Source organism: Syngnathus leptorhynchus, chromosome 16, assembly GCF_054491065.1.
Source record: "Syngnathus leptorhynchus isolate UIUO chromosome 16, UIUO_Slep, whole genome shotgun sequence".
NCBI lineage: Eukaryota > Metazoa > Chordata > Actinopteri > Syngnathiformes > Syngnathidae > Syngnathus > Syngnathus leptorhynchus.
In genome coordinates, this window is record NC_141210.1 from 1,127,238 (window position 1) to 1,149,143 (window position 21,906).

The window sequence follows — 21,906 nt, forward strand, 5'->3', positions numbered from 1 at the left end:
CATTACTAGCAACTTTAAATTTGAAGTTGAGTGGAAATGAAACGTTCTCGAGCTTGATTTTGAGGCGACCGCTGGCATTTTGTCTGACTTTAGCAGCATTTGAGAAGCCAAAATGGTTGTCACACCTCAAATGATGCACTCCAAATGTTGAAATGCAAATCCATGCGACATAGTTGTGCTCAAGGTGCCCTTGTGTCAAAAAAAAAAAAAAAAAAAATCCTTCCAATAAAGCTGTCATTCCTTTTATTACATCCAATATTTGTAATCTTTTGCACAATTACAAACTCGGCAGGCTTTCATAGACCAGGTGTTATTTACAATAGTGTATATTGATTAGCGGTGGTTACCATGGTGACTGACGATCCTTTTTTTTTTTTTTTCCCCTTCTTTTTCCAGGTGATGCCTTTCCAACGGGATCCAATCCCTTCCTGGCCGGTTATCCATGCCCCTCCCCCCTGGGCGCTGACCCCGCATACCGATCCGCCAATCCCGGCGCTTTGCCCATGGCTCAGCTCTGGGCATCACATGCTCACGAAGGTAAATAAATACACACCACGCCGGTCCATCAATGGGCACCATAAAAGAGTCAGCGGCGCAGAGAGAGCGCTGTCACTTTTGCCCCCCCCAGAGGCCCGTTCTTCTTCTTCCTCGTGGGCTTATTTGTCTTTCTCTGTCCTAAATGTGTCTCACTTCTTCTTTCCTCCCTTCCTCCAGTTTCACCTGCTGCCACGTTGGCTGGCTCGAATGCATTGTCTTCTTTTGTTCTTTTTTTAAAAGCCTCCTGCCCAACATGCTCTCCCGCCCCACTTTTCAACATTTCTCTCTCTCTCCCTGACCTATCTTTTCAAGACACACGTCCATGTACGTATGGATGTACGAGTGTCTTTGTCCTCTGTCCTCTGCTTCTTAACTCGACTAAGTGATTGAATGCCCGCTCCCTCTTTTACGCGTTAGCAGGTATCGAGTGAGGCACATCTCGCAAAGTAGAGGAAGGACAAATAGATCTCATTTGGGATTGGAGTCCAACCAAAAATGGATTGCATGGTGTACCTGACAGAGCCGGGGGGCGACGTTTGTTCCATCCATTTCAAGCCCATTGGGTGGCGTGAAGGCAGGTCATCGCTGTCATGCCAGGAAGATGATGATGAATTACCTACGAGCAGCAAAATGGAGATAAACCCTAGCTGACCTAACTAATAGCAGGAGATGATGGGATGGATGGAAATTGGACTTGGTGTAAAATCTAATCTGAACTAAAGCACCGTGATGTTTTTTTTTTTTTTTTTTTTCTCTCTAAACCTCAGCCAGTATAAAATACAATCGTTCATGGCTCCAGGGCGCCTGCCTGCTTGTAGTAGCAGCTGAAGGTAAAAAAACTGGGCAGCAGATTTTTGGATGTGCTTTGGACACACCCACCCACGCACCCACGCACGTACGCACGGGTGAAAGCTGCGAGAGATCAACGTTGGATGTTTAAAGGATCGCTACGCTGCAGTCGTTTGCCCTCTCGCTCGTTTATACTTCCAGCTCGCTGTGCAACCGCCTCTCAGTTTCTTCCTCTCTCACTAGGCAGACGGCCGTATTCAGATGGCGGTTGTTGCACGCTCGGATGGATGTGCCATTTTTTGCAGAGCCTTTTTCTTTCTCTATCTTAAGAAGTGGTTTGTGAGAGCAGCAGCTGGTTTCGGGGGCAACCCATTGCTGACCGAGTGCAGGTGGGGTGGGGTGCAAAGTCTGACATGAAGTCTGCCAGATCTTGTCATGCTCAAATAGCTAGCGCAGATAAGCGCTCAGACTATGACCCAATTTTCTTTATTTTCGTTCTGCCTGCGCACCACTTGACTGGATGTGAAGCCAACAAAAAAAAATAGTCACATAGTCTTTGGCTGAGCGAATATGGGAGGCAGGGAGGGAGCAGCCTTATAGAATGGAGGCCATCATTAGGTTCATGACATGTTTATGAAAGCGCCACGCATAATCTTCTGTATTCAAGCCAAGTCTCTTAAGTGCTTCTAAGCGCACGCTCATTTTCTTAAGGGGAAGCCAAGCCACAACTATTTCTTTTAATTTGTAGTTTCTCCTTTGGGCACTGAAATATTAAACGGCGGGTCAGAAACGTATGAAGCCTGCTCAGTCGTTTGTCAATAACCGAAGCCTTTTACTGCACTTGCAAAATAACCTGTCTTGATAAAGATGATTCCTTGTCTCTAGGCTACCCTCTGCCTGGCGGCCTGTACTCGAGTCCCTACCTATCACTGGGGCACTTGGACCCACCTTCAATCTCCCAAAGTCACCTCTATGACTCCCATAAAGGTGAGTCGCCGGCTTCGTTTTTCTTTTGCTAGGTGGGATTTGTCTGAAAAGGCTACTTGAGGTTGCTTTCTATTTTTGTCTTGTTTTTAGAGAGCTTTTTCCTGCCAGCGACTGTTAGCCAGTCACCCCTCCACCCCCCGTCTGCTCCCCAAAGCACACTGTCCGGCTCCACGCCGCCCCAAAAGGCATCCCGAGACGCGGCCAGAGAAAGGTCCTATCGGGGGGAGCGGTCACGGGAGGAGCTTCGACAGCACGGTGTGGTGGACCTCACGCTGGATGGGAGGAGTGAGGAAGAACGCCGGGGGCGCCCCGGAGATAAGGAGCGAGAGAAAGACAGGGACGCAGACAGAGATGCCTGGTCCCTACATCATTCTCTTCATCACCATCATCATCATCATCCACACAAATCAAGCTCTCAGCCCTCCACAGGGGAGCCCAGGTCAAGGCCATCACCTGTGCTCCAATCTTCCTTCCCCGCGGGTGGGGGCGGTGGCATGAGCAGGCTCCTCGGCAACGAAGCGGAGCGAGGGAGTCGGGAGGGGGAAGCGGGCTCCCGACTCCACCATCACTCCAACAACGCCAATAACTTGCCGACGGCGTCTCACTCCGAACGACAAAGGAGGAACGAGTCCGCGCCGGCGGGACCGCTCCACTTCTCCTACGCCCTTCGCCCTTCCCTCCAGCCCTCCGTCACGGCCGTGCCCCTCCCCCACGCGCTCAGAGACTCCGCGAGGGAGCAGAGAGTCAGCGCGCCCACTTACGTACCTTCTGTGGAGGTTTATGACGAGCGGGTCGGGCCCATCCAGATCGCGTCGCAGGCCCGCGACAAGCACGGTGACAAATATAGAGACAGAGAGAGCGACAAAGAGCCCGAACGGGAAACTTACAGGTTCCCCGAGAGGGGCCCGACGGAACATCCGCGACTTTCCCAGCCCGGCGACTCCAGCAATCATCATCATCGAGAGGAAGGTTCTATCATTTGTTGCAACGGTTCTGTGGGCAAACGAGGCCAGGAGCCCTCCAATCAATCCAGGTTTAGCCCAGAGGCCCGGGACGTGTCCAAACACTCCAGTCGTTTGGGCCTAGAGCGGGCCGCTCCGGACAAAAATTGGAATTCCATCAGTCCTTTGAGCAACTACGCTACCAATCACATGGCCGCCCTGGCCGCCCAACACGGACACACGCAAGTTTCCCCTCACGCCACCAACCGGGCCGCCGCTAACGCGCACAGGCGCTCCCCGCAAAGCGAGCGCGGACAGAGCCGCACGGGCGAGGAAGGGAGGCTCTACTTGGACCCGGCCAGCCTTTACCGTCCAGGAGCGTCGTCCGGCGGGGAGAGAACTTCCGGGCCCTCGGAGGTGTCGGCCATGCAGAGTCTCATTAAATACAGCGGCAACTTTGCAGCCGAGGGGGGGGGCGCCGCCGCCGCCGCCGCCGCCAGGCTCGCGGCCGACACCCGGGGGCCCTTCGGAGGTTTGGCCAGCATCGGGATGGAAGGCGAGCGAGAGCGAGAGAGGTCGGTGGTGGGCTCCAGCGCTTCCGGGTCGCTGAGGGTGCCTCCCCAGCTGAAAAGAGAGCAGGATCGACCCGACAGCGCTCGCTCTTTTGGTCGCGAGACGGAGGGAGAGGTGCGCCACCCTCCGGTCGGCATCGCCGTGGCCGTGGCCCGGCAGAGAGAGAGCACCGGCGCTAAGCAGAGCACGGGTTCCTCGGACCCGCAGAGAGCCCCGCTGCCGACGGCTATTAAAGGTAATGATTGTTTTTTCATCTGATCTTTCCAAATCGACTAGCGATTCATTTTTCTTGGGCTCAAAGTCCGATTTGCTGGGCTCTGTTTGACTTTGGTGCCTATAATGTGATTGGAGAGGCTCATTTTTGGGCCAGTCACTTGGCTCTCCTTGCGCACTCTCCATCCAAACGTGTCTTTTCTGTCTGTCACAGCTCCAAGTGTTTTCTTTTTCTCTTCTTCTCTCCCCCATCCTCTGTTCTCTTTTCATTTCCTTGAATGTCTCTACTTTGGAGTAATTTGGCAAAGCGCTCCCTCTCTCCCTCCCTCTCTCCCGCTCCGGGCTCTTTTCTGCAGTTGCCAGCCTCACCTCCAGCCACTTTGCATGAAACATGGCATTGCAGAGTGCAGCTAAAAGCTACAAATAAGCCTTGAACGACAATAAGCGCATTGGTTTGTTGCTAAGCAATGATGGACTTTGTTAATGTGTGAAAGCCCATGCGAAGTACAATAGATGACTCACAGAGTGTTTATTAGCATGTGGTTGTGCATGCACGTCCATCCATCCATCCCTGCCAAGGGGCTTTAGTCTAAAAGAAGCAGCTGTGGGAAAAGAAAAACGGAGATGGGACCAGAGCCTTCTTGCAGGATGCAAGTGACTGAGTATTAGGGAGGTGAGCAAGGTGGCGGCTAATCGCTGGCTCACAGAGGAGGATGGCATGTGGGCCAGGGTCCCCGTAACCTTGGTAACAGTCTTGAAATCTTTCCTGAGGAGCATGTCAGGGATGGTTAAAGTCACACACTCTGAATGGCTCAGCACAGTCGCATGCACAAAAGCATTTGATGTACCTCGGGGACCTTGAGTCAGCTTGAGCCAGAGCGCAAAGAGATCCCGGTGGTTATTCTTCATTTCTCAGCCAATCGCAGTAGCGTTAGCGACTGGAGTTGAAAGATCCGAACAGCCGCTCATCTAGCGCGACTAATTAGCCGTGAATGTCGGCAGACCAGAAAGACCACGACTTGCTCGACTGTGGATTGATTCGTGAAGTATGATGTTGCCAATCAACCTAAGGGAGACTTTGAAGCGTTTGGATTTTGCGGCAAATGCAGAACAGAGCAGCGGGAAGCAGCGTGCATCCTGTCCGCTCAACACATCATCTTGGCTTTTTGGATTGAGGTCAAGCCACCCACCTGCAGTCAATTAACCCTTGTTGCGGCGTTGTACGAAGAAGCAGCCAAATGATCTCATCCCCGTTCCCTCACACTAATAATATGACTTGGGTTGTCAACCTAGATGAAGAACGAGGTGAAGAGCGCGCACGTCATCACGAAGAGCGAATGCTCGCCGGCCGCTTGGAACGTGATGACAAAATGCTCAGGTGAGGCGGATATGGAACAGGAATGGCCTGTGCCATTGATTGGGTTTTTTTCAAATCTTGTTTTGCAGCTCCGTTGACGTGTTCTATTCACCATTTCCCGCCCTTTGCTTCCTCGCAGAGAACCCAAAGAGCTGTCGGACTTCACGCAGCTGCCCCCTCCCCTGCTTCCGAGCAGCTTGACGCCCAGTATGATGACAACCAGCCTCATGACCCCCAACCTTATGGTGACCGGAGGGGCGGGGCGATGGCATCCCGACCCGTCGACTCTGACCTCTCACCCCTGGCTGCCTCGCCCCGGAGCTCCTCCAGTTTGGCTCCCCGGCTCACCGTACAGTACGTGGACACGTAAATAATATGCTACGGACCATTTTATTCACTGTAAGGAACAAATGTAAACGAGGCCGCGCCACATGTCGGCCTTTGAAAACGAGCCAGCGTTTCCCTTTTCGGCCGCCCCGCCCCCTTTGACGTCGGAATGATTTATCCCGATGCTAAAGACAGTCCAAGTCCGTTTAGCACTCGCCCGTGACGCGCTTGCGAAATTCGACATGCAGTCTTGGATGGGTGCAGTAAGAGAAGGAAGTGTTGACTCGCTGCATCAGTCACCGCCTCCGGGGGGGGGGGGGGGGGCGCGGGCGGGTCAAGTGCCGCAGACATTCCTGAACTTTGCAGGACGTTCCAGACCCATTCCTCATTCGCGGCCCAGAAATAGCCGCGTCAACACTCGCACCATTTTTGTTTTCAGGCTTGCTTAAGGAAAATAATTGTTAGTTTTGAGCGTTGTTAAGAAAACGTTTGTCTCTGTACCCCACTTGTCGTCAGGCTTGAGCTCTTCCTCCCTTCACCCGACGCTTTCCCCAGGCTACCCGCCGTCACTTCCGGGCTCCATAGCGCCTCCTTACCAGTTTGTCAGAGACTCACAGACTGGGAAGCTTATAGTCATCCCGACCGAGCACCTGCCACACTACGGTAGAAAATCTTTTTTCTCCAGCCGCCCAATAATCCCGTACGCTTGACCAAAAAAAAAAGCACGTTTGCAGGAGGAGACGTGTTGGAGCGCGGGACCCCCGTGTGGCCGGGGATGTACGGGCCGGGCGCCTCCCTGCAGCACGCGGCCCAGCTCCAGCTCCTCTCCCAGCAGCAGATGCTCCGGCAACAGGAGCTGCTCATGATCCAGCAGCACACGGCGCAGGTTCTGGAGATGCAGAGGAACGCGCAGCTCGTCGTAAGTCACATTTGGCCCCAGTTAGCAAAGGAGCCAGTACCCGGCAGCGTGCCGTGCCTTGCCTTGCCTTTCAGGAGCATTTCAAGGCCAGCGAGCAGCGGCCTTGCTCGGACGACAAAGCGGACAAGCAGAACGGCCAAGCCAAAGCCCGGCCGTCGTCTTCCCCGTCGCCCGTCCTCCATCCCCGCAAGCCCCCGCCGCGCTCTCGCTCGTCCACGCCCTCCACGTCCTCGCTCACCCCGCTGCCGCCGTCACCGGCGAGCAACCTCAAGTCGGAGGAATCCAGGCAGAGAGTGTCGTCTCACCCGCCGCCGTTGCCGCCGCACGCGTCCTCCCCGTGTTCGGCCTCGCCGCCCCCGGCCTCGCCGCGGCTGGCCAAACACGAGTCTGCCGATGACGGACAGGCGGCGGAAAGGGGGCAGCGGCGAGAAGGACGTCAGCCTGCTTTTCCAGATGTCTACTCGGGTGAGTCGTTACGTTACACTCTGGTTGTCGCTGACTTTCTTCTTGACAATTGTTTTTTTTTTTGGGGGGTGTTGCAGAGCTCTCGCCCGGTTACCCTTACCAGTCGATGGGCGCTCCCTTCGGCGCGCCCCTTCCGACTTATCACGTGCCAGCGCGCGCCGCGGCGAACGCAGAAGGTGTTCCACGGCGCCACGCCCACTCTTTGGACTTGAGTACCACGGCCCACCTCCACTCGAGGCCGCCGGAGGCCAACCTCAAAGCGCAAAAACCGACAACAAAGAATGAGGCCTTCCTGAAACAGGAACCCGTCGTGGAAAAGCATCGGTCCGATTCGACGCCGGAACCGCCGATTTCGCTCGCGCGTAGCTGCGGGCCCGTCGGAGCGCGACACCATCGACGGGACGACGGGGGCCCGTTGACGCTTCAGCAGATCCCTCCGCGGGTTTTCAGTCCTTGCCAGAGAGTGGCTGAAGAAAAGATGAAAAGAGAGGTACAATCATATCCGTGCCAGAATGCGTATCCTTCTCCGCTCGACGGAACGGAACCCCTCGCGGCGGATCCGGAGCCGATGCGATACCGGTCATCCGATGTGGACGGCCAGGAATCCGCTAAGCCGGGCACGAGCGTTGTCTGTGAATCCCATCAAGCAACGTCTCCAAAGCAACACACCCCAAGTGGAAAGGAAATGGTCACCAAAATCACTCCCGAGCCGCCGGTCCTCGAAGATCCCATGGCGGGGATGCTCGCTCTGCTCGCAGCCAGCGAGCTGTCCGAGCCGTACCCGCTCGGCCGGTCGGCATCGGCCACCGCCCGGACTCCCGAAAACTGCAGCGGCGCCGATCCGCTGGAGATGGTGGCGCTGGAGGGCATGGCCATGCTCAGCCAAATGGCCCGGCGAGAAATGGAGAGCATCAGCACGGAGCCCGGTGAGGCATCGGAGGATGATCCTACTGGCGTCTTTTTTCAATTTCAATAACTAACCGCCCTTTGCATCCCCATTCAGATTTGGCAATGGAAGGTTTGGACTGTCTTCTCGAGGCCAGCAGACAGATTCTACTGGAGGCCATCGAGAAACAGTCCCACATTGATCTGCCCAGAACACTGGATCCCGACAGAAAGTACAGCTGGAGGCAGAGGAAGGAGGAGCCGGTAAGAAGAGAAATATGATCAATCCGCCATGTGGCAGGGAAGGCCTCAACGTGTGCGTGTGTCCCCCTGCAGCTCTATAGTAAAATGTCCATGGACGTGTTGGACGCGGTGGAGGTGGAATACCGCATCCGCCTGGCTGAGCTGCAGAAAACCTACAAGGAGAAGCAGAGAGAGATGAGCAAGCTGCAGAGACGCCGAGACAAGCAGTAAGTGCCGAGCGGAACCTTTCTCCGGCGCACACGACCTTAACTCTTCTCGTCACCTCAGCGAACGGCAGCAGGAGGACGAGAGGCGGAGCCTAATGAGGCGGGGCAGAGGTCGACCCAGGAAGAGAAAACACTTGGCCACGCCTCCCAAACTGGATAGCAGGCCCGCAAAGTGAGTCGCAAAGCTATAAATCACGACCCGGCGGCGGTACAAATGTTCTCTCGTCTCAGGGTGGCCAGGTCGGCGCAATACTCGGAGGACTCTGAAACCGGGGAAGGACAGAGAAAAAGGTTCCTGGGCTCCAGAGAAGACGAGGAGACGGACGTAGGGAGTCTAGGGCTGAAGATCAAAAAGAAGAAAAAGAGCAAAGGCTGGAAAGAGCAGGACGCCCCCGGCGGTCATCTTCCCGAGGTAAGCCGCGCCGCGTATCCTCCTTCCATTCCCGACGGGCCGCTCTCCATTAACGATGCCTCGGTGCCGTCGTCAGGGGCCAAAGGTGAAACGCGGCCACGTGTGCGAGCAGGAGCAGTTGGCCTCCGACCTGGAGCGAGCGCTTTCGCTCTCGCGCCTGGACTCGTGTCGCAAAGCGGCTTCCGGCTCCAAAGAAGAGCGGCCAAGGGGCAAGTCGGCCGACGGCCGGCAGCCAAACGACCGCTCGCCGTCCAAAAGCAAACACAAGGTGGCCGCCAAGTCCTCGGAGGCCCTGCGCAAGGTGAAAGGTCAGAAGAAGAGTGCTTTTTTCTCCCCGGTGAGATCGGAGCTCAGCAGCTGCTCCAACAGTGAGTAGAAATAAAATGAATAATGTTCAGAGCATTTCAATTCTGGAGGCTGAGGCCATTTTTTCCAGCACATTGCGATTATCCTTTTGAATTCAATGCCGGCGCCTCTGCGATTATTTTGCTGGATAGTTAGCGCTTTATCTCTGTCCTTGTACCAGACTCTGATTCCGAGGGTCACAATTGGGCAAGAAGGGGCTGGCCCTCTCTGTCGGGGACGCGCTCCCTCGGCGGCCGGAAGAGACACGCCGCCTCGTCGCCGACCTCGGCGCTGTCCAAGTCGCAAAAGAAGAAGAAAAAGAAGAAACACAAGCACTTATCCCTGCTGCTCGAGGAAGCGGGCCTGAGCTCCTCCGACGACTCGTTCGATCAAGGTTACTGACCCCCCCCTCCCCTCCTCCTCCCCTCCCCTCCTCCCTCGTACCGTTGAGTCGGCCAATATGGTGTCTGTCACAGCTTGTGTTTGTTTGCTCTTTGCTAAGGCAGCTAGCTTTTTATTCAGACTGTGCTTTAGCTTGACCATCGCTACCTCTTTCTTGCTGCTGGTTTCTCTGCAAAGTTGCCTTTGTTGTTCTTTTTTTTTTTTTTTTGGGAAGGGTTTACATATTTCTATGGTGTTTTTATTGCCTGGATTGAAAAGCATTTTGTAGAATTTGTACATTGAATTGAAATATTGTGTGAATTGTGAGATTTGTTTTTTCCACAAAGTTGTATTGCAGTTTGGTACCTATAAAAAGCTTTATTAAAGGTTTGGATTTGATTAGTACGGAAAGCGACACGCTTGTGGTCCTTGTGTTGGTTTCATCTGTCTTGTCCGTCCGTCCGTCTGTCAGTCTGTCTTTGTGATTGTGTCCAACTGCACCTTCTTCCCAGAGCTTTGTGTTTGTCCAATATCCCTGAGCTTGAGCCAGGTTGAGAAGTTTCCTTCATGGTCTAAATGAACATGCTTTGATCCAGATGATTGTTTTGATTGACATTTGGGATATTTGGACAAAAGCGCTCCTTGTGTGTGTTTACTAAACCTTCCAATAACCCCCGGGGGCCCATTTTCTTTTGCTGTCAAGCTCTTTGCTCTGTCGCCTCCCCAAATTGTCTCTCTGCCTGTTCCACGTGCTTGTTCTGCTGCCGCTGCTGCCGCTGCCGCCGCCGACATTGCAGAAGTTTGGCAAGGACTCGCTCAGCCTTAATCCTGAACGCTTCCTCGCCACGCACGGCTAGCGGAGCGTAGTTTACGCTAGACTATGCTAAGGCTAGGCTGCACTCTGGCCGCTGTGCTGCTGCCCCGCCCGCCCGCCCGCCCGCCCCACCCTGCCTGAGGCCACACCCCCTGTCACCTGTTCTGTAAGTAGGATGTGCCCCTTTCTTTTCTCCACCGCTAACAAGTTGGAACATTCATTCTATATCCTTGAGATCCAATTGAAAGTCTGTCTTCTCCAGTTGGACAATTGTTGCAATTTAATGACATTCTAAAACTCCAGCAAAGTGCTAATAGTAGGGTGGAAAAAAAAAAATAGTACGAGTAAGACGGTTGTGCCGAATTGTCTTCCACTCGTCCATGGACATGAACCTGAGTGTCAAGGATGATGAATGAATGCTCTCACACGGCCGAAATTCAAATCCATTCACACAATCTCAACTTTCACCTGAATTTGACTTGAGAGCCATGGTTCCACCTTTCATACCTGTATCTATTGAGTGATGGATGTGAAAGGCTGTTGCCATGGTGACTCAAAGCCAAGCAAAAGGGCCTCACAGGGGCTGTCCTCCTCTCCAGTGCCTGCCCTGCCTTGTCCTCTCTGTTGTCCGCCTGCCATTGTTAACACGGCGTGTGGATTCACAGTATCTGGAAAAGTAGTATGCATCCATATTTTGACAGAATTACAATTTTGCTAACCTCAGGATAAATGCAATCTAACCAATGCATGATATCTCTTAGCTACGAGTGAAAAAATGGTGCCGACTTTGGCCAGTGCAGATTTGAGTTGCTGAAAACAAAGACATGAATTCTATCCGTACTGTGCTTCCACCACCCCCCGTGTTAACAGTCTTCCGGAGACTCCTCCTGCTCGCTCATCTGCTGGACCTAACCCGCTTACTCCTATCAAAACAGCGCTAATATGCTTTTACTATGTGTGTGTTTTGTTTGCTTGCCGCAATATCTTGTCAGTGCTGAAGGAGGAAGTGGATTCTTGCCGTTTTTACACTCCCTTCAGGGGCTGTAAATAGTAATGTTAAGGTCAGAGGTCACATGGTTTTTCCCCATTTGTGAGTGGGTATGTGGACTGTGAGGTAGAGTGTCTGCAGCAGGCTTTTTGGATGCGATGTGGCTTCCATCCATCAATGTGTTAATTCAATCCAGGCTGCCGTGTCATTTTAAGCAGGGCGCATTTTTATTTTGATTTGATTTTTTTTCTTGTGAATCGCTGGGAGCTCTGCGACAACAATCGCATCCCGGCTCTGAGCGGAATGTTTTTTCTTTTCTGAAACAGAATCTTCGGAGGATGATTACGAGGACGAGTACGACGAGGATTCCGATTGGGAAGACGGCGGCTGCGAGGAGAGCGGCCTGGGTCTTTTGGCCAGGTTCGCGGCCAGCGTTCTCCCCGTCAGCTCCGCCCCTTTGAGCCTTCTCCCCGATGGCAAACATCACAGCCGATCCAGCACTCTGGGTAAGAGCAATACACAAAAGCAGAGTTGCAGAGAGGGTTCGTGTTTCCTGTTTTGTTGATCACAAAGAAAGAAGAGTCCTCCTTATCTACTGTGTGAACAAAAGGCCAACAGCTGTGATGGTTCCTCTGATTGTGCTTTTTGCGGTTGAGCAGGTTTATCTGCCTGAGTCTTGTTTTTTTTCTCAGCTCTGGTTTGCCAACGTGTTTCGATGTAACCAATAGTACTATTCTTGCGATTATTGATGGCAGAGAATCCAACACATTTCATGGCTTTACACCAACGGACCAATCACACGCGCCATCTCATGAAATTTCTTTCTTTCAAAAAGATGATCATGCTTATCAGCGTCAAACAGAGAGCTCAGTCTAAAATATATTGCTTGACTTATGTGAATTACGTAAGGCAAACATTAGAAGCGGCTTTCGTTCAAACACAATTGATTTTATTCCACGGTGTGTGTTCTCACTCCCGGGCTCACACAAATCTCCAAAGAGGCCGAGCGTGCTTGCTTCAAGTCCTTTATTTGTCACTTCCACTTAGTTGAATGTAAAACTGGCTCAAGAGCATTTAAGAATGCATATTTATGAAGCTACATTCGCTTCATGCTGACTTACAACGCAAAGCGCCATAGTCTTCCAGTATTCACTTGTGTCCGATGTGTGTCCTCCTCCCACCACCAGGTTCATCAGAATGCGAGTGGTCCGACTCCGGTTCCGACTTACGCTTGAGGAAGTTCCCCTCTCTGCTGCACGGCAGACGCTCGGCGCCGGAACTCCCCCTGTTGCCCCCGGCCAACCGCCGCACGGAGCAGAGCAGCCCGAGCAAGCGCGAGGAAACGCCGGGCGTCAAACGCAAGCCGCTACCTATCAAACAACGCCGACCCTCGCCTCGACCTCCGCGCCGCTTCAGCTTGGATCTGGCGACCGCTTCCGGCTCGGGCGTGTTCAGCGAGGACGAAGCCTGGAACCGACGACGCAGCGAGAGGATCTTCCTCCACGACGCCAACCAGATGTCGTCATCGGGTCAGGGCTCGTCCTCCTCCAGCTCAGCCCCGCCTCTCACCCCGAAAGCCGTCTCCCGACCCAAACAGCCTCCTTCCAACAGAGATGCGTTGAAAGTACGTCAATTATGTATCTACTCAGCAAGTCTGTTCTGGTGTCCCAGTTCCAGCAGGGTTTCCCAGCTCTTCAATCACTGCAGCACTTCCCCGCTGCTGACATGACAAGAAAGGACAACATGCGTGTTTGCGCTTGTCTTCATTGGAACCATTTGTGTTCTGACATTTGTAAAACAGAAAAAGAAGCCCAAGGAATCCTCCTCCTCCTCTCTGCCCGTCAGCCCGTCCTCTCGGAGTAGTCCAATAAGAGACAACGCTCCGGCGCCGAAGAGCCAATCCAAAGCAAAGACCAAGGCCCGGGAGGTCAGTGAGGTGACTGATGAGCTAGCTGAGAAGTCATTAGCGGCGTGCCTTAATTGCTTATTATCCTGGCAAGGTGAAAAGCAGTGAGACATTCGGAGCCAATCGAGGAATATGATTTTCATTTCCAGCAGTCCAGGGGAGCAGTGAGCCGACTGATGGAGAGCATGGCCGCCGATGAAGACTTTGAGCCCAATCAGGACAGCAGCTTCAGCGAAGACGAGCTCATCCCGCGACGCAGCGGCAACGGTGTGCCCGAGAGGTCCTCGACACCCGGTCGGCGTTTGTTGACACTCGGAATGGATTAAAAAAAAAAAAAAAAGCTGCATGTGTATTCATGTCCCGTGTTATTTTTTTTTTGGCTTGCTGTTTTCAGCTCCAGTGCAGTGCGTGTTGGACAAGGACTCTTTGGCGGACGGACTCCGGGTTTTGATCCCAATGGATGATCAGCTTTTGTACGCGGGACACGTCAACACTGTGCACTCACCTGATATGTGAGTATTACACCAAATTGTTTTGCGGTGGTCTGTACTCTTCTCAGCTGGCCTCATCAGTACGCCGCTGATATGAGTTGCTCTTTGCAGAGGATAAAGATGAGATATGACTGTGAGCTTTTTGTAGTTCTCTCTCGTTATGAACGACCGTTAAGAGGTTAAACTGTTCTCAAGGAATCCTTTTTTATTTCATGTGGCGGAATGCAGCGTAACGCATACTTAACGTCTTAATCGCTGGCAGCAAATCAATAAGAGCAAACTCTGACATGGGAAAAAAACCAAAACATTTTGCTCACTTAGCATTGCTCAAATCCAGCGTGGCTGAGTTATAAGAAAACTCGACTTAATCCTCTGTAAAGCAGGATTAATATTCTCCGGGAATGTAAATGCGAGCTGGGCGACAACGGAGACAAAGAAGTGCATTTATTATGATGTCGTCAGCCGTTTGCGAATGTAAAATAAAGGTACGCTGCGAAAATAGCGCTAGCCTAGCGGCCTCAGCCAGATACACTTCATTCAAATGAAGTGATGCAATGTTGCGGCGAGGACAGAAATCACAGAAAGGAAAGTCCAATTTATTTATCTGCCGCATTTTGAATTCTCAGATACAGCGTGGTGGTGGAGGGCGAGAGAGGCAACCGGCCGCACATCTACTGCTTGGAGCAACTGCTACAGGAGGCCGTGAGTAAAGCGGATGTCACTCACGGATGCTCTCGCTCGGATTTCTAGCGACATGCGAGATGTCAGCCGGGGCGGCTGAAAGTGAAACATGAAACATGCATGAAACAAAGTAGGTCAAGCGTCATGTGACGGCCACATGCGCTTAAAGCTCCCCGAGCTCTCGCCCCTTTTGCGCGCATTTTTGTCTTGATGAAATTAAGAAACAAAGCGGGAAGAAAACCTGCGCTAGCATCGCGCTGACATTTCAAGCCCTTTATTCATTCTCTGTTGCTCTCTCTTGTCTATGTTCAGATCATTGATGTGAAGCCTCCTTCGGTGCGCTATCTCCCCGAGGGCACCCGCATCGCTGCCTACTGGAGTCAGCAGTACCGCTGCCTTTATCCTGGCACAGTTGTCAACGGTACACACACACATGGCGCTTGAATGCTATGAGTCATAGTCAATTTATAATTGAATTGCAGCTGGCAGCAAATGTATAATATCAACTGTGCTTTTTCAACTATTATTATAGCTGATCTTAGCGCTGTGCCAGTGTAAATATACACACACTGGTCACAGAGAGCCAGTTATTTGACAATATGTTTATTATTGCGGGCTGCAGTATTAATAGACAGAGCTGCGGCGTATGGAAAAAATTCAGTAGGGGGGGAAAAAACAACAACTTGGCACCACGGTTTAATTGAAGGCCAATCGAGAGCGTTTTGAATTTGCCGCGTTCCTCCCGAAACAGGAAGTTCCGACATTGACGAAAAGGACGATCTCATCACGGTGGAGTTTGACGATGGCGACACCGGACGCATCCCCCTCTCGCACATCCGACTTCTGCCACCGGACTACAAAATCCACTGTGAGCACATTGTGTACACAAACAATTTTCATGGGCGCTTGTTCCTTTTCTCTTTTCTTCCGCATTTCAAAACAGAACAGCTCCCAGTGGACAAAGAGGACATTTGTTTACACGGTGGTCCTTGGGGGCTTTTTCCTCGACCTCTGTCGCAGTAAAACACAAATTCTTCTCTTAGGTCACGCCTGTTTTTATTGGCAAGATTCCTTCCTGTCTGTGTGGGTGTCCCAAAAATGTGAGGTCGCACTGAAGCGACTTCATAAAACTTTCCCAGCGTGCCAAGAAAGATGAATATTTTTCTAAGGCGTTTTGAGGCTCGGTTTTATTTGTTGCGTTTTGCCGAGCGTAGATGGAAATGTGACTCGGTTTCGCTCTTGACACACATTTCCTCCATTTCCCCTTGTTCTCAAAATAACTGAACTGACATTCGGGTTAAGGGTTAGAGCAGCACCTGTTGCGTGACAGACTACACTGATTTGTTTGTCTCCAAAAAGGCAGCAGGCACGTGTGTCGAAGCTTTGATGCGACAAACGTCACTTCAATATATTACGAGTGCCGAAAAATTCATTTCCAATTTTGGAAATGGCAAATGTGATATTTGTGCAGGCGCTGAGCCTTCCCCTGCACTTCTGGTGGCCAGTTGCTCCCGCCGGAGGGTGCGCAAATGCAGCAAGGAGGGCAAAGATGCCAAGAGTGATGAAAGCGCTCCAAAAGTCAAGGGGAAACCTGGTCGCAAGCCCAAATCCAAACCAGGTGAGCGCACAAAGGAAATCATTCAGATTTGTCTTGGGCAAGAAAAATCAAAACAAACTTTTTTTTTATGTTTGACTACTTCAGAGTATTGAAGGGCTAAAATAGAATGAGACAACATGTCATTTTCTGATGAGTCATTGTCATCACTCTTTTATATAACAAACTGACAGTCCTTGCTGCTTTGTTAACTACAAAAGTCACAAAGCCACACAATGAAAACATCATAGTGAAGCATGGGTGTGTTTTTAAAAAGATTTTTTTTGGGGGGGGAAAAAAAGGTGGGGCACCAACCGCTGTGAACTTTGCCTTCATTGTTGCAGGGACTCGTGTGCGTGCATCGAATTCTTCTCACAGTCATTTGCTCCCCAACTTAAAAATAAAGTCATTCGAATTAGTTGTCGGTCCAAAACAAAATGACATTTCTGGAGCACCGTGAGCTTCATCATTGTTCATCATGTTGGATTGTTGTTGTTCCCACGCCAGAAGCCTCCTTGAACTCCGACTGCAAGGAAAAAACAGAGTCTCCGTCGTCCGGCCAGCCCCCGGACAAATCCCAGGATTCCACCAAAGTAGCCCAGGATAGAAGCTCGTCAGTCCAGAAAGTAGTTCAGGAGAAGCCTCGGCCCGCTTCGCGCCCCGCCGCAAAAGCGGGACACAAGAGCTCCGTCGCGTCGTCACCTTCCAGTAGCCCGACCTCCTCGGCAGGACCCAGAAAGAGCGGCTCGGCGCCTGCCGCTAAATTGAAAGCCAAGCTCTCGTCGTCATCCTACCCGTCCACCTACGGAAAGATCCTGACTGTGGACTTGTACAGCGAGCCCAATCTGACCTCGTATAACGGTCAGCGTCGAGAAAGAGACAGCGGTGCCGTCAGTGCATCCAACAGGCCCGTGTCCAGACCCGCTGTGACAGCAAAGCCCGCTGTCTCCACTCCCAGATCTCCCTCTACCCCGGCGCCCAAGAGCAAAGCCGCCTCGGAACATCACGGCAGCTCCAGACCCGTCGGATCGGTTCTCCATCCCGGCCCGGTTGCGAGACTGCCGACGGGAAAACCCGCTTCTTCCCTGGCTCCCAGAACGTCATCGGGACCTCTCTCCAGACCCAAACTGAAGATGCCGTCTGAGCAGTTGGCTTCCAGGCCCATCTCCAGGATCAAGCCGGCCTCCAGACAGGGGGACGCCGTCAAGCGGAAACCCGCCTCCGCCGAGCCCCTGGTGAAGCTTGATCACGAGGGCGTGACCTCGCCCAAAACGAAAAAAACAAAGGCTCTGATGCTGCTGGAGGGCCAAAGCGTCAGACGGGATCCCGCCCCCTCGGCCGATCAGAAAGCGCTCAAATCCAAACCTAAGGTTCCGGAGTGCGAGCCCGGCCCGCGGGAGAAGGAGCCCGCCTACACTTTGCACGTGCTGGCTAAAGAGCGAGGGCAGCAGGAACCCGACGCTAGAATAGAGGAGCAAAAGGAGGAGGACAGAAGGAAGGAGAGGAAGATGAAGGAAGAGTCTCAAAGCAGCTGCAGCAGCAGCAGTAGCAGCAGCAGCAGCTCCGAGTCGGAAGGAGAAAGCGGGAAAGGGAGTGTTAAGCAGAAGAAGAAATGCACCTCCAGCTGCTCTTCCTCCTCTTCATCCTGCTCCGGCTCTTCCTCGTCGTCCTCGTCTTCCTCCTCCTCCTCGTCCTCCACGGACGACTCCTCCTGCAGCTCCGACGAAGACAGGACCGCCACCCCACCGCCGGGCCCCATCTCTCCCTTGCCGGCGGCACAGGACAAAGTGAAAGAGGAGGAGGAGCAGGACCTAAAGGAGGAGGTGGATGTCAAAGTGGAGGAAGACGAGGAGGCGTCGCCCGGCTCCCTTTCACCGTCACCCTCGCTCTCGACCTCCTCGGCTCCGGCCAAAGCGGCCAAAGCGGCCACCGGCAAAGGTTCCGGGCAAAGGGGCCGCCCTCCCAAAGCCAAGCCCAGCGGAGGAGAAGGAAAAGTGGGGAGGCCCAAGCGGCGGGAGGGCGTCCACCTACCCACCACCAAGGAGTTGGCCAAACGCCAACGCCTCCCCAGTGTGGAAAACAGGCCCAAGATTTCTGCCTTCCTTCCGGCCAGACAGCTCTGGAAGTGGTTCGGGAAACCCACTCAGGTGAGCAGACGACTCTCGCTGGGAGAAAACCGTTTTCCACTTTCTCGTTCCGCTTTTTGCAGAGGCGAGGAATGAAAGGCAAGGCCAAGAAGCTCTTCTACAAGGCCATCGTGCGCGGCCGGGAGATGATTCGCATCGGCGACTGCGCCGTCTTCCTGTCGGCGGGGAGGCCCAACCTGCCCTTCATCGGTCGCATTCAGAGCATGTGGGAATCGTGGGGCAGCAACATGGTGGTCAGGGTCAACTGGTTCTACCATCCAGAGGAGACCAACCCTGGCAAGAAACTCACCGACAAGAAGGTAGGGAGAGCGGCCAAACCGCACAGCTAGTATATATATATATTTTCCATTTGAATAATGATCAAACGTTGTTGTCCCCCTTTGAGAACTGGGAACAAATATGTGGGCAGTCTTTACCAGCAGCTCTGCAGTCTTCCATTCAACGAAAAGACTTCATGGAGGTAAGAAAAAGAGTTCAAGAAAGTATCGTCGTCATATCATCTCACGGTAATTGTATCTGCGTGCAGCGCGCCCTCTACCAGTCGTCCCACAGCGACGAGAACGACGTGCAGACCGTCAGTCACAAGTGTCTGGTGGTCGGCGTGGAGGAGTACGAGCAGATGAGCCACACGCGTCGCTACGCCGAGAGCGAGGACCTCTACTACCTGGCCGGCACCTACGAGCCCACCACGGGGATGATCTTCAACACGGACGGCGTCCCGCTCATCTGCTAGCAGGTTGAGCGGACAAACAGACCCTCGGATGGACTCGTGTAAATACTCCCGTGTAACAGAAAGCTATATAGAGGCAAATATGAGTGTTTTCTTTTCACCTGTCAGAGTAGTGGAGAAGCTTTAAGGAAACGTGAACGATGACACAGGTTGTGTGTGATTGGGATGTTGCCGTGGTGATGTTAGTCATGTCTCAAGTCTTTTCCATGTATCTACAGTAGGAGCCACAGAGCAGGAAGCAATGCACAGAAAGACAAAGAGGTCCAGACTCCCTCCAATTTGCTGTCCAAACAGAGAGCACTTAGAATCCAACTGGCGGGCCGGCCGGAGCTCCCCTTGACAATCCAAACTCAGGCAGGTTCAAAAGTGTCTCAAAGTCCCTCAGACAAGACACTCAGGCTAAAGAGAGAGCAAGTAGACGGACGGACGGACGTGTGATATTCTTTTTAAAAAAGCACTTCTCCGTTGTCAGCCACCGCAAGACCTAAATCCACCCGAAAATTGATTTTAGGCAAAAAGCAGAGCAATAGATTTTGTCCACATTGTGCAAAATGTGAGATAGAAAACTAATCAAATGGATTGCACAAATCTTGGAAGCTCAGGATGGATTTTTTCCATTTGATTTGATATTTTTTCACCCCACGCCCGATCTTGTAAACACATTGTCAAGTTCAATGTATGTCTTTTTGTGTCATGCATTCATCCTTTCAAGCAAGTTTCACTGGTGGAGCTAGAGGGGGGGGGGGGGGGGCTGAAGGGGCACTGCCTCCCTCCTAAATATGCTTAGACCTCCCAGGTGCCAAGCCAGGTAATGACTTTTTCTCATTTTTATGGGATTGTTTTTTTCTTCTCAACATTTAATGCATCTTTATCAGCACCCCCCCGCAAGGAAAAAAATCCTAGCTCCGCCAGTGCCTCTGTTTACCATGAGTGCACTTTGAACAACTTTTTGAAAAGGCGTCTTCTGATTTCTGTTTTTTGTTTTTTTCCCCCCCCCCCGACTCCCTTTGAGTCACACAGGCATCACGCTTTCAGCCACTTTTTCGATGTGCCTAATTTGACCGTTTTTAGGTTTCAACAGTTGAATGTCATGCTAAAGAATAAGCAATGGCCGCCACTCTCCTAGCCAGGCCTTAACGACCATTATGATCTTTTTTTTTTTTTTTTTTCTGCCAAATGGTTAAGCCTACTCCGTTTTGGCCCTTTTACGTTTCCTGCATCTGCGCTGAATATCTTTCCAGTTAAGTTCCATTCATTGCAGACACTAACGATTGTCTTTGTTCCAGTTATAGTTTCCATTTTTTTTAAAAAAAAACAACAACTCCTAAATCTGCATTTCTAAACGTTTGATCACGATGCTGCTAGTTATGTTAATATTTGAGGTTTGACAAGGTACAGCCAGACTAAAGCGAGACGAAAGATAGAACACACAAATAGACAAGAAGTGCTGGTTCTGAATGTTTGTTAAAAGCACTTTTGTGTCTTTGTGTAACCCATCTTGGGTGTGTTAAGGCCTTCCAGCCCCACGTCCATCCAAAGTTCAGCCTTACAGGGTCCAATGTGCACACCCTCATTCCCCAACTTGTCCTCATTTTCATTTGCTCTATTTTGTATAATCAGATTTTATTTGTTTTCTTTGCCTTGCTTTTGCAGTGATTTTTTTTTTTTTTTTTTTGGGTGTGTGTATATTAATTATATGCATAAATTTTTTCCCCCTCTCTGAACAATCGTCCACGGCTGCTGACAGGCACTGGGAGCTAGCTGCTAGAAAGAGAGAGCGAGAGAGAGAGCATAAGAGAGAATGAGAGAGAGAAAGAGAGAGAGGTGGACCGGAGGCTGGTTCTTCGTCTGCTGTTCCTTCGATATCGTAACTCGTCCTGTTACAGACATATAACAAGATTATTTTGAAAATGACTAGAAAAAAATGATCTACGTTTTGTAAATGATCCTTCACTGTCGAGGGAGAGAGAGAGAGAGAAGCTTATCAGAATATACTTTGTACACGTCTAATCTTGTAAAAATGCAAAAGAATACATTTTATTGCAGACACCAGATATATACTGTTGCTCTATACTGTATGTGTAAGGAACTTTTTTTTTTTTTTTTTTTTTACAGACAACGACCACGTTTACCAGTGTTTCTTTTTAATGGTTTTAGTAACTCAGTATTTTATAGTTAATAAACAGATGGAACTGTACTTTAGGGGTTCTGTGTGATTTTTTTTGCTGAGGTTTGAAGGAGGAATTTGAAATTCAAAATAGACATCTTTAGTTTTTGAATTAATGTTTTGAAAAAAAAAAGATAATAAAATGCAGGTGTACCAAAGCCTTTGTGCAGATTTACATGATCAAGTTTTTTTTAGCTGATACAAATGCAAAAATAAGCTGAAATCCTGGCAATATATTTGAATGAAAGCTTAAGTGAATATTTGGCAGCTTGAAATGTTTCCTTTGGCTACGCTGTCAGGTGTGTGCGTGCGTGTGAGCCGACTGCCCCTTTAATCATCAGTGGACTCCATTTTGGCAGCCTTGTAATGAAGCTGCTGCTGCTGGTGCTGCGGCTGCTGCTTGTGATAAAATGGAGGGAAGGAACTTCAGCTTCCTCCGCTGACCGCAGGAGACGCATTTTCCATCGCTGACCCTCCATGATGTGCCTGCATGTGTCTGGGGGTAATTAAATAGTTGCTGACATGCGTGAGAGATGGTGATCCAATTTCATGGAGAATGCCGCAGTCTGGGCTTTGGCTCCCTCTCAGTTTCTCCCCAATGACCAACATCAGCATAACATCAGCACCTGCTGGGAGAATCTTCTCACGCACACATGAGCGGCATCTTCTGGCATATTGCCTCCCCCTCAATCCTGCCTCGGCACACACACACACAATCCTGTGGGTGTGTGAGCAGGAAGGATTGTGATAGGCCGACATCCCAAGAATAGAAATATCGTATTGGCTG

The 21,906-nt window shown here is 51.4% G+C and overlaps 1 protein-coding gene across 3 annotated transcripts in view; it reads left to right on the plus strand.

Annotated features, from left to right (window-relative positions):
- Nucleotides 1-21,149, plus strand: part of tnrc18 (trinucleotide repeat containing 18) — a 28,782-nt gene extending 7,633 nt beyond the window's left edge. For 2 of the 3 annotated variants that reach the window (XM_085933382.1, XM_085933384.1), the window contains exons 3-30: nt 397-537; nt 2,212-2,313; nt 2,404-4,062; nt 5,334-5,418; nt 5,537-5,751; nt 6,241-6,387; nt 6,459-6,643; nt 6,718-7,108; nt 7,186-8,034; nt 8,112-8,257; nt 8,330-8,463; nt 8,525-8,635; nt 8,695-8,875; nt 8,952-9,243; nt 9,402-9,614; nt 11,730-11,909; nt 12,591-13,027; nt 13,205-13,339; nt 13,459-13,603; nt 13,704-13,821; nt 14,427-14,502; nt 14,794-14,902; nt 15,233-15,349; nt 15,953-16,099; nt 16,583-18,222; nt 18,285-18,521; nt 18,608-18,682; nt 18,749-21,149. In XM_085933382.1, coding sequence (XP_085789508.1) covers nt 397-537; nt 2,212-2,313; nt 2,404-4,062; nt 5,334-5,418; nt 5,537-5,751; nt 6,241-6,387; nt 6,459-6,643; nt 6,718-7,108; nt 7,186-8,034; nt 8,112-8,257; nt 8,330-8,463; nt 8,525-8,635; nt 8,695-8,875; nt 8,952-9,243; nt 9,402-9,614; nt 11,730-11,909; nt 12,591-13,027; nt 13,205-13,339; nt 13,459-13,603; nt 13,704-13,821; nt 14,427-14,502; nt 14,794-14,902; nt 15,233-15,349; nt 15,953-16,099; nt 16,583-18,222; nt 18,285-18,521; nt 18,608-18,682; nt 18,749-18,955 — 8,474 coding nt within the window. In that variant the 3' untranslated portion in view covers nt 18,956-21,149. The remainder of the gene's footprint in view (nt 1-396; nt 538-2,211; nt 2,314-2,403; nt 4,063-5,333; nt 5,419-5,536; nt 5,752-6,240; nt 6,388-6,458; nt 6,644-6,717; nt 7,109-7,185; nt 8,035-8,111; nt 8,258-8,329; nt 8,464-8,524; nt 8,636-8,694; nt 8,876-8,951; nt 9,244-9,401; nt 9,615-11,729; nt 11,910-12,590; nt 13,028-13,204; nt 13,340-13,458; nt 13,604-13,703; nt 13,822-14,426; nt 14,503-14,793; nt 14,903-15,232; nt 15,350-15,952; nt 16,100-16,582; nt 18,223-18,284; nt 18,522-18,607; nt 18,683-18,748) is intronic. The other variant, XM_085933383.1, reaches the window with a different exon arrangement.
- The last annotated feature ends 757 nt before the right edge of the window (nt 21,150-21,906 follow it).